At 39.3% G+C, this 12,707-nt stretch overlaps 1 protein-coding gene across 1 annotated transcript in view; it reads left to right on the top strand.

The window, feature by feature from the left end:
* The window catches only part of LOC141905650 (gamma-aminobutyric acid receptor subunit alpha-2-like), a 33,027-nt gene that overhangs the window by 14,751 nt on the left and 5,569 nt on the right, over nt 1-12,707 (top strand). Inside the window, exons 2-4 of the mRNA XM_074794613.1 lie at nt 3,549-3,663; nt 9,435-9,544; nt 11,968-12,035. Coding sequence (XP_074650714.1) covers nt 3,605-3,663; nt 9,435-9,544; nt 11,968-12,035 — 237 coding nt within the window. The 5' untranslated portion in view covers nt 3,549-3,604. The remainder of the gene's footprint in view (nt 1-3,548; nt 3,664-9,434; nt 9,545-11,967; nt 12,036-12,707) is intronic.

Below are 12,707 nucleotides of genomic sequence, written 5' to 3'. Positions count from 1 at the left end.
ATACGTTAAGTGTTTATCTATTTATCCATGCAGGCAAACATTCAAAATCTCATCAATTAATTCGCTATTTACGTGCGTGACTGGTATTCGTATACGTGTGTACACGAGAAATGAAACTGTTTTCGGATTTTACCGCCAGAATCGACGGCATCAATATGGGCAATCAGCCGGGTTGATTGGCGGGTGATGGCTCCATCAACTCTCTCGTTTGACGAACTCGACGGCGATGACACTCGTTCTTCATGTAGTCTTAATGTTATTTTACTTATAGGATAACAGGATTTGTGCATACGAAATTACTCGTAATGTCATATCCGCGTGCAATCATTCCGGCGAAGACGTGTCTATACGGAAAGATCAATTCATTTTTGCACTATATAGCTGGCGGCCACACGTCGGTATCCGCCGATGTAAAAACTCGCACGCCTCGGTGAACGAACGGTTGCTATAAAAAGCAACTCGGACATCTCCGCGGGTAACTGATTCGATAAAGAAAAAACTTTTCCCGAACTTCGCGAAAAACAATTAATCCCTACTCCTTGTAGCGTATGCCACCAAAACTCAACAATGCATTAAACTCATCATGATCAAGTGGGCGTTATAGGCATCTGTAAAAACGTTCTCCCCGATACAAAGATACCGATTCCCCGATACCGATGTTTATCAGACTATATATATGCTTGCTTAAAGCAGTGTTTCCTTTTAGATTCAAAACGTAATGTTAGATCAACCCTCCGTCTACAATAATAACAATCACCGTTGTAATACTTCAACTAGGACCCACCGAATATACATCGGGTTCATTTTTCTACTCAATAAATCAGTATAGTTTTCATTAATAATTCATTTTTCTAAAGAAAAAGTTCATTCAGTTTTTAACTAAAATGTAGAAGAAATTGAATGCGGAAGACCGAGTGACTACTAGCGAACCTGGTGGATCTTAAAGTTAAAATTTCATTGTATATTTTTCAAATCTTTAGATCTTATATTTTACTTTCCATGGAATGAACTTCAACTTGAACTACATATCGATTGTGTTGTGCCTCTTATTCTACTGAAAATACGCCGTCGGCGATGAATCCGCAACATCGTGGAAATATGTGAATGACCGGTAATAGCGTACTGATATTCAGCCTATCCATCTTGTTCACGCTGACACCTAGCATTATCACAGCTTTAAAGGGGGTGAAATGAATGACAGCGCGTAGTCCGTCCCGTACAGATTTTTCAAAACGTTTGTCGATGTCGATGATATTAGTGTTGAAATCGGCAGGGGAACGACGTTTTTTGGTGAGACACCCCCTACATTCCGTGAGCTGGAAAGTCATTATTTCCATGTTGCCTAAGAGTTATTTCGAGGGACAAAGATTCAGATTCCTTGTACATCGCATGGACGAATAGGTTCTTTCCCAATTGATCATAAGAATTAACGCGCTACTTTATTTACTATGGGAATGCATTGGGCGTGGGAGATACGTTCTTACAAAAGACGCTATCGCTAGACAAACTCCCAACCAACAACTTTACGATTGAAAAGGGTTTTGGTTCATCGGATACGTATATTTGTACGTATCATGACTTGGCCGGCTACCCGGCTACCCGTTGCTCGGGAGCTAGCCTGTGGCGAGAAACTTTAACGCATTAAGCCTTATTTTTCTAAGCGTCTGAAGAGCGGTGAATAGTCCTGGAGACGACACGTCAGTAATCAAGTCGCAGCTGTGTCGTGCATTGTCGATATTAACGCAGGGAAGACAGTCGGGAGTTTTTGGTTGCCGAGTTCCGAGATTTCCCACTGGGCAATAGATCTGAACAGTAAAATGCCAGTTCATCTGTAGATACCATTCAACCATTCGCACTCCCATTGTAGTTCATCATCGGGAGCTACCAACAAAGAAACGATATGCTTTTGATGAAACTTTTTTTACCAAGAGGCTGTACATAAAAGACGTCCAAGGTCGAGGGGTGGGGGTTGGGGTTGTGAAGTTTGGAATTTCGTGGACAAGGGGGATGGGGTTTGAATGTGGACATCCTTCTTCTTCTTCCTACTTAATTTCTCTAAGTCATAACAAATCATTTAATGCATAGCATGGATGATTACTTCAAATTAGAAAGGAGAACTAGTTCACATGCATGTTGTCAAGCTAATGTGTGGAATAACGAATTGTAGTCCAGAGCATATCATAAATGATAAAGTGAATGAAAAAATAAACATTATTTTGCAAGGCTGGATATCCGATCTCTTAAACTTCTTTTTGTCGGATGCACAAGGGGAGGGGTGAAAGTAATGCAATTTTCTGCGGACGTCTTTTATAGACAGCAATATAGAGAGAATCCCACAATGACAACAAAAAGACTAAGTCCGAAAATGTTTCTAAGAGCTAGTATTCCTGGAGATGACTATAAGAATATAGTCGAAACGTCGAATAAACTACTAACTCTAGAAAACATTTTCGGACTTTGTCTTTTCGTTTTTATAGTGGGATTCTATCTCTATATTATCGTCACATCACTAATATAAGTTTTTATCGATGGTGATTACGGACAGCCCCTTACAGTGCGCTGTGTATCAACAACTTACAAAATGTTGTGGAGATTATATTTCATGACTGTAACATATGGTCCGGTACCATTTAGAATTTCATTTCTCGTTAAAACGATTCTTTTTTTACGACGATTACGTATATTTAAACGTTCCATTACCTGAATTTAATATTCTATCCCATTAGCGAAATGGAAAGCCAATCGTAAGTGCAATTGACACAGTTGAGGAGGGTAAACTATCAGATGGAAATATACACATATATTGGAAAAACTATCGCCGTGAAAATTATATCGGCAAAATATAAGGGCATACTCGCACGCACACGCGTGTGCGGCGGTGCCGAGTGGATTCGATTAATCCGCACGTGGACTGTCACATCGGATCTATTTTCGAGCGTAAACTTAGATTCAGTCGACGATCGCGTGATCGCAGTGCCTAATAACCAATCAACCAGTAACGTATCTTGTATGTGATAATCCGATTTTATCCGCAATGATTCGACTCCATGTTTTATGACTGTTTAAGCAACCCATATACTTGAAGAACGTCGTCGTTCGGATGAGGTCAGGAAGTACACTCGATAGAAATGTATCTCAATTTCGCGGGTCACCGAAACGATCGTTCGTCAAGTGAACTCAAGCTTTTATCATCTATACTAGGCCTAATCAATTACATCGCTGGACTTGCTACGGTTCGGTTCGAAGACGCGACTCCGACACAGGTCGGACCAAGTGATTTTAAATGCCGCTTCGCCCGTAATTGCCGAAATCGTAATTATCGACTGAAATCAGTTCGCTGTACGAATATTTTCAAAATGCATTCCCAAATGTTTTGATACATTCTCAGTCGGTGGTACACTGTATTATCTATCGAGGGAATGTTTAACACGATAGAAAATCGTGGACAATTTTCTATAACATAACGACAACATAAAGGTCGGCTGGATTGTGGTGACGCATTTATCACGTACGGACTAAAGGACGACGTGTTTGTTTATGTTTTACAGTGTGGTGAGGGAGCCTACGGCTGCAGCATGGTGATATTGGACAGTGATTGACAGCGATGACCTGGTCCAGTTGGATTATAACATTAACCACATTCGTCTTCACAGCATTCCTCGGGTAAGCGTTAGTTTATCAGACCTTATCTTACCGATGCGACCAGTGCTACAGTTGCAACTTATGTCAGAAAGTTGTCTTGAATCTTAGGTCAACTTTAAATTTGTCAGGTTGGCAATGGAGTCAAGATGCGAACATTACTTGTTTAGAAAATTGAAAAAAAACTAAATGAATTATCAAGGTGTTGCCAATTTTAACATCTTTGTACTGATACAAAATAACGCGTTTTTTGTGAAATCGGCACGGTCATAATATATTGAATGATGTCGGAATTTTATTACAAAACAACGTATTCGTTCATTCGAAGAGTAATTAAAATTTGAAATTGAAAACTCATCAGATGTTTATGAATACAAGAAAATACTGTAATCCTTCGGGGTGAAAGTTGCATTGAGATATGTTATAAATAGATAGAATATATGATCTCGAGAATTTCTTAAGCCCAACGCACATCACGACGCAGAAGCACCGACACATGAGACAGAAACATGACGTATTCGAGCGTTTCAATGTGTCGTGAGTATTTAGAAAAAGAGAGATGAGAAATGAGAAAAAATGAAAAACGGTAACAATAATGTTTATTTATATACCGGTCCATTGGTACATACCATGCGTTCTACTAGTCATTTAACGGCCTTTTTCTTAGCTTCTAATATTTAATATCGATTTGTTATAAAATGATTTTATATGGCAAGTTCAATACGTTATTCAATAAATTATCTCCTGTCACCTTCTGATGAGTATTCTCATCGGTTTTAAAGAGGCCGTTTGAAGCTGGCACGATTGAATAGAGCAGTAAACACAATCTAAAGCCTATATATACAATGCCAAAATAACGTAGCTAGCGTGGTGATCAGGGAGAAAGTGAGGTGGTAAAATATAGGAATTTTAGGACTGTTTTGGCTGCTTTTTTATTTGCGAAATACAAATGATTGCAAAAATGCAGCAAATATCAAATTATGTGGTATGCTTTCCAGAGCCCTTAGAGTTTTCTGGTAAATTTTAAACCTAAACTCTAATAGCATGCATCTGAAAACTGTCAAAACAAATTTTTACATTCAGGGTGGCATGGAAATCTTATAAACCTTGTTTGTTAGACAGGTTTCTTCATCCGTCCCTCCATCTTGAACTTTTGTATTAATATCACCTCTGTTCAATTATTATAATTCAAAATGGTAAAAAAAAATGTTATTATCATTCATCTAGCTACTAAAAAGGTAAACCACTTTGCCGGTGACAAAAAAGTCTAAAAAATACGCACGCTACAAAGTCTGTGTATAATGAATATTGGAGCGAAATGTACCATGAAGATCCGGGATGACCATTTTGCCGCTATAGAAAATCATTTGGAAGGGATAATTTGAAATGATTCCCCAATGATAGTGTTAAAGCATGAAAAAACGATACAGCCAAATTTGAATCATTGTTCAAAAATGAAACGTCCAGCTCAGACGAGATGAAGCGGCTTTAACATTCCATTTTCATCTTGTCGATGTTTTCAATTTTGTTCAATTCTGTACGTATACTCGATACAATTAAAACAGGATATCCGTAATCGATGAACACGATATAAATCCCACAAAGAATTCGACAAGAGACAAATAAGTGCATATATTTTGAGCAACGTCTTGGCTATAAACTAAAAGCCATCATCAGGCTAAGTACGGGGGCATTTATTCAAAAACATTCATTGTGGGATTTCTACCGTTTTTTACGCCACTCTCTCGTGAAAGGCAACGATGAATTCGCAGACGACATGGTTAATAGCGACGCCTAGTCAATATCAACGACAAGCCGTCGTAACGCTTAGCGGATAGAAAAACGCTTGATAGTCGGGGATACCTTTTTTATCAACTCCTCGCGGCCAACAAGATGATGTCCTATGCTCTATGAATAATACTCATCACGCGCATGTAAAACAGACATCCTCAACATCTCGAACTTGTTTTGTCTAGATGTTTCTTTTCTTCGAAAGGAGATATCGGTTTTGTTCTACGTGAAATACTTATAAACAGCTCGAGCGTCTTCGCCGCTGCAAAGTTCACCGAGGACAGTCATCGTCTTTCTTCGCGTTTCGTCATTAACCGAATAATCAACTGCGAATTAACGGAAATAAAGAGAATCCTTCCCGTTGACACGATATGGGAAAACTTCGTCTTCATTCGCATTTTATTCATCGCCGAATAAAGAATCGATAATCAGGCAAACAAATGGCCATCGTTGATTGCATCCTGCGATTCTTTTCTATACCGATAATGATCCATCGCACGCAAAATAGCCGCCGCCGGCAGCGAAATGATAAATCGGTAAAACTTTTTATTCGCTTTGTATCTAGAGATTGATTCGACCGGCGCGCACCCGCGCTGTGTCCGACGGCCTCGAATTAACCGACACCGTCGCCGATATAACCGATAACGCGCAGAACGCGACGATCAAACGAGTAGACCCGGAGAATAAACAAAACTCCGAAACCTCGCCGAAAATCCCACTCCCGATAAGGAGATGGTCTTCTTTGGCAGGGAATATGCAATCGTTAACCGGTTTTGACGCCAGACCATTCGCTATTATTCGTCAATTTCGAAGCTCGAGAGGCGACAGTCGGTCGTCGTTTGGATGACGTTTCTTCAAGATTAACAGCCCCGCTATAAAGCGAACGATGTTTGCACGAACTATACCGCCAAGGTTACTAAATTATTTGACTTTAGATTCAGTGAAGAGACGCCAGCCATAGAACTATCGGTGATTTATATCTTATTTTCATTACTGTTCATGCAAATCAAGCAAATAAACTCACTACGGTCTCGTAAATCGAATATCTTTGATGGTATGAATTATCGCAAAGCGGAATCGAGGTATCCACCCGGTAAGGATGACTGTATTCATAAATCCGCGTATGAAATTATCGAATTGCCCGTTCTCTCCGGTAGAACTTTATTTTCAATAGTTTACTTATATATATATATATGTTGTTTTTGTTCAACATATTGTTTTATATCTACATGAATGGTTGAATAAATGATTCCAACACAAGCAAAAGCGATGCGATATTGTTTCGATTATTGTTCGAAGTCGTTCGCAACATATATACAGACAGCAATAGCGGTGCGCTGTGGCGCCGTGTAACCGAATACGGCATAAAATATCTCATAAACTCTAGCGGTGCCGAACACTGAAATATTCATTAGAACAAAAAACCGTTTTCAAAACAACCCGCTCAAGGCGCCGAACGCGATTTATTGTAAGGGAATAACGTTGAATTTGCGTTCGAGTATAAAGTTTCGGGCGTTCGCCGTTACATTGAACGCCTGCAGTGTAGTGACGAGCTTTGGCGAAGCATCAGCGATCAAAACTTATAATGGCAGTTTTTCAAGTGTTAAAAGACACCGATAACTGATTCAAATGAAAATTGTCGAACGGATCCGACATTTCCAACAAAAGCAGCGACAACGTTAGTCTGCAAATTGACTGCAGTTATCATGTCCTCCAATTATCTGAATAGCTTGTGTAGAATAGATAAATCTAGATACCAACTTTGGTTGTTGAGTTACCAAACAATATGACCAAGATACAGGCAGGTACATTTTACTAAAAGGGTTGTTCCTCATAAGGTGCCACCACGGACAAAAAATAAACTTCAGCTATAACTTCCCCGCTGACGTCAAGGTGAAATCTCAAAAATAAGATTATATCTCGCACAGCGTTGCACCTCTAAAAAAAAGCGAATGTACCCTACTGTCTCAAAATATTTGGTGGACGTTGCTTCCGGTCTATTGGCTCATCTTTGTGGAACGCTTCGGATACAGAGATTCGGAAAATGGATGATCTGAACACATTCAGACATTGTCTGAAACACTTGCTTATTTTCTGTAAAGCGTGTGGAATGCAGTTTTCACTAACCTCAAAAACGCTTTTGAACATATTTGTGAACGAAACAGGCGCAATGAAATTTTTCAAATCATTATTTATGTTACTATCAAGATTAGTTTCATTATTATTGTCAATGTTATTATTGTCATTATCGGATGCTAAATGCCCCCTAATGGAGGAACTAAAATAAAGAAATTCCAAGATACCATTTTGTGACACTCAAGGAGCTGCAAACATCCTGACAATTCCACGAAGTAAGGTGTGTAGAAGAACAAGCTAAAAAATTCTTAGAATCAAGTTTCGAGAGTTTTGATAGCATAATATTTGAATAATCATTGAAGATTCTGCAGAAAGGGTGCGCAACTCTTATGAGACCTACACACAACCCTCCATTTCAGCTGGTCGTATATTTGTGTATAATTCGCTGAGTTGTGGGCTATACAAATGCGACGTCACGTCTTAGAAGAATCAAAACAATGAGATCAAAACAATCTCGTTTCCCTTTTTATGATGAAGAACGATACTTATTATATTTCAAAGGATGTGGTTGTTTTGGTGTACACGTTTCACGGGGAACACCAAAAGCATTATTTTTATAAGCACTATTTTTATCCACCTAAAACGAAGGCAATTCTTATTTTCACTAGAATAACAAATCACCATTCATTGGTAAACATATGTATAGATGTACATTTAGCGCAAAGTTCTAACAAGGACTTACTACTTCCTCTTGTATTTCTCTTTTTCCTTTATCGATTTATGCGTAATTATTAAAAGCGTAATTGTACCTGAGCTATACAATGTACTTCCAAAAAACTCCTGCGAAATCATTTCTGACCGTTTAGCCATTCTCAGACAACCTCGTAACATGTAATATATATATAATGAGTATCGTATTACAGAAGTATCTGTGCTCAAGTCTTTTTGTAAGATATGGAGCAAATAAACTTTGAAACTTTGTAGTATGAAAGTTTCCACCAATGAATTTGAGCATTTCATCGTATTTTGTTTAAACTCGGCTTTCGTTTGGACTGGTTTTTAAAGGGACGTTCAACAATCAATATGTCCCAAGCTTGGCAGGGGTGGATCCGGGGACCACTGTCGAGAGTAGGCACAACTTATGAAAAAGGGATAATCCACGGAAACTTAGAATTTCGAAACTTCACCACTTTTTGGTGCAATTTCAAAGCAATGAACTCCTGATGTAAAATGCTTTCTAGAAAATCTACTGCATTGAGATGTAGTTTTAAGGCAATATAGAAGAAGTCCTGAAGAATGTTGTACCTTTTTGTAGAAAACTATCTACCTCATCTTGCAAAAAATGTGCCTTATTCTACCTTTGGAATTGATAGGGACGACTCGATGTGCCAGTTTTACTTTGGGGATGGAAAAACAGAAAAGGGTGGTTGATTTTCACGACGGTAACACGTGCCTGTTCTACCGTCTGAATCCGTGCCTGAGTGTTGGATTAATCAAACATTGGATTAAAAGACTGGCGATGCGATCATTATCATAGACGCATCTCCAATCGTTGTTCTTTTTTACCCCATTCTTCGTACCATCCTACCCGGCAGGGATTCGAACCTGATGGCAACGAGATTCGTCTTAGTACGAAACGCTAGATGATGATGTCAGATGATGTAATTATTAACCAATCAACAATCCCGTTTCATTTTAGCCCGGGTTTTCCCATATATAATTCTTCCGGGAAATTTGCCGTAGCGATTATATAACGAGCAATCTGATTGGTGCCACAAGTTTTCGCGCGATAAACATGTTAAGCGATGCTATCAGGTTCGAATCCCCGCCAAGGGAGGACGCCTTTGTACTCGTTCTGATGAAATTAGATTGTTCCATTCTTTAACAATGAGACAAATCGATGATAGTCCTTTTGTTCATGTTTTCAGATTGGTCAGTAGTCGGCAGGGTCTTTCGGAAACGGGTCTTAAGAATATCACAAATATTCTCAACCGCTTACTCGATAACTATGATAAAAGGATACGTCCAGGATTCGGAGGTAAGAAACCGTGATTTAAATGATTTATAGATTCGTTACATTGCCAAAAATATAAACCTGTTTTGACTTTGATCTAACTTCTATAATGGGGTACGGGCTAAACTTCTGTGGCAAAGGTACCGGCACTCACCACTCACCAGATGGCGCGACAAAACACTGGGTCATTCGTATTGGTGAAAATCAGTTCATATTCAGTGCAATTTGAACCTTGACTTCCAACTATCAAACGAGTCCGAATGGATAAAAGATTTGCTTTCTCCCTCAGTGTATGGTCAAGCTCCCACTAAAATTTGATTTACTTATGAGACAGTTGACTCGAATTTGATGGTAACTCAGCGCCACTAGCTCTCAAACAAGTCATCACATATACGATTGATTTTCCCAATTATTAGTGTATGGTTAAGTTTAACTGGAAATTGATTTACTAGTGAGAACAAGTTGAAATTACCACTAGCGAACGTGGCGGATCCTCGCCTGCCATCAGTGGAATCTTCGTCTGTCACAGTAGCGGTACGGGTACCCCATCAAATCTTAGTTATGGAATCTAATCAGAGAACTAGACGATATCGCTTCGAGGATGAACGCGTTTAAAAAGCGGCACATAAAGAGAAAGGGTCCGTTCGGTTATAGCCTAACAATTTGGTACCTATATACCATATCGCGTGTGTTTTATCCGGGTTATTAGGCCTGTCAGGCTGGAAGATCGGCGTTAGAGGATCGAAACGAATTTGCCTCGGAACATCAAAGTCTCGGTCGTAAATCACCGACGTGACTAATATCTTACGGTCAGTTGCGCGTAATCTAGGGATAACTTGAACAAATCGAAATACGATGGTTACATCTGATACGTGACACTGATATAACAAGAGTCCATTTTGTATATTGTGCGACGTAAAAAATACTCTGAGCCAACTGACACCGGACCAACCTCGTGATTGATGTAAAGTCATACATTCGACGTACCGATATACGTATGGCAGAAAAACCCGTCGGACTAACATCGATTCGTAACTTCGTGAATTTTCATTTGAACAGTTTTTAGGATAGTGGGATACTGGCACCACCAGATGGCGCAACAAAACACTGGGTCATTCGTAGTGAAAACCAGTTCATTTTCTATGAAATTTGAACTTGACTTGAACGCTTCCAAATTCGAAAATTAAAAACGAATCATCGAATAGTTACATTTCTCACTCATATCAGTGCATTGTATAGAATCGCTGACAATTGATTTATTAATAAAAACAATTGATTCGAATTTCATTTGAAATCTAGAAGAAATTGATGCGCGGTAATCAAGTGCCACTAGTGATCCTGGCGAATTATCGCTGAATCCTCAGTCACGCCATTGCCGCCAAGAAAAATATACAAAAAACAGGCTAAGTTTGGAATAGTTTTTCCCTTTTTAATTATTTCGCCCAGGTTTATTGAAAAACATCATACGTATGAAAAAATTCTCGGTATCCGACAAAAGGAAAATAGAAATCAAGAATCAAAATTGAGTCTTATTTTGTGTCTACGCTTTCAAAGTACTGATTTTAACGTGAAGTGGAGATCATTTTACGCTGCATTTATTTGCTTACACATCTTATATACATCAGATATACGTAGGGCATGTCGGCTGTAACACACCCACGGGGGAATAAGAATGTATCGGAATCTGCAGTTACAATGCGTCATTCCTTAGGAGACAAGTTCCACGGGCTTCCATAAAGTTCCATTAGTATTGTGTTTCATAACTTTATAAGGCAGTTTGTGAAACATACCCCTGCGCGTACAGACATCCACCATTAGACTACGTTCATCTCTTTTCGCTGTTATTTGCTATTTTTGTGAGTGTATTTTGGCCTGTTAAGTACCGCCGGTATAATAAGGGGAATATGAACCGTACGATAAATCCATTCCGGAAATGATCTCCAGCATGACAGCCCGTATTTTCTCACGGTGACTACGTTAACGGTGATAATACCTAGGGCGATGCGTTTTCCTACGCGCAACGAGGGACGAAGCTTTGCTACTTATCTACTATATTGAAAGTAGCAATTGAACAAAGAGATACAGCAGAAATCATACATTTTCAGTAGTTTTGCTAAATAGTCAGCAGAGTGTACTTTTACTTCGATCCTGATTGCAGTTCCCTGAATAGGGTTGGGTGTGTGTTGTTAGAAGCCTATTAATACTTACTTAATCTTGATTGTGGGTCTTCATTGCCTTAGATGTAGAGTCCCCTACTTTTTTTCAAGAAATGACCTGTAAACTCTATTCGTATCAAATGCACTCGCGGTGTTCCATCCTATATATGATACCTAATGTCTGTTTCAACTTGTTTCACGGACGTTGATTTTGGAAGAACATACCTAAGGCCTTTTAATCACCAGAACAGAGATGTTAGGATCAAAGTCACTTTTGAATTCCCTTTTCAGGAAATGCCACGGTTGTTAACGTGTCAATGAATATCAGAAGTATGGGGCCAGTCTCTGAACGAAATATGGTAAGTGGAAATATAGCCAGAATATTGAGCTGGTCACTTGTTAAGACAACTTGTTGAGACACCCGAGACTAGTAAGAAGGCCATGAATCAGTACATTACATTACTCTGACAGGCCCGTGTCGAGCTTTTTTGAGGGGCAGTTCTGTTTCGAGAAAGGGGGCACTTTTTCCGTGAAAAGGGCCACTTCCCTATTGAAAAAGGGCACATCTAAAAATATGAAGTGCCCCGGCACCTGAACAAATCATTTCAAAAAATGGATTCCTTTTCATTTTACGAAAAAAATCCGAACTCCCACTCGGCACAGGCCTGTTTGTTTCAAGGCAATTTCCTTGAACGACAACTCTGAATAATAACGTCATTCTTTTGAATTTAAAAGGTAATTCTTTTGAATTTATAAGTGATGTCATAATGTGAGAATGATTCGTTCGAAAAGGTTTGCTGGCCACACCGCGGGTATCACCACGGGCCTGAAGTGATGACTGCACCTGTTGACATCGGTAACCGAGAGTTACCGTGAAACCTCTTCATTTTTTATTCAAAAAAGCACTACTCCGCCGTGTGAACGACCAAACATGGAAACAGTATGCCACCCAGAGGATTTTTCTTGTCAGAAATCCCGTTGTCACAATTTCATATATTACGTGTCAAGACTGTTGCTGAATGTATGACATA

The sequence above is a fragment of the Tubulanus polymorphus genome, chromosome 5, assembly GCF_964204645.1.
Source record: "Tubulanus polymorphus chromosome 5, tnTubPoly1.2, whole genome shotgun sequence".
Lineage (NCBI taxonomy): Eukaryota > Metazoa > Nemertea > Palaeonemertea > Tubulaniformes > Tubulanidae > Tubulanus > Tubulanus polymorphus.
The sequence above is the reverse complement of the archived record's forward strand: the minus strand, read 5'-3'. Positions and strand labels throughout refer to the sequence as shown.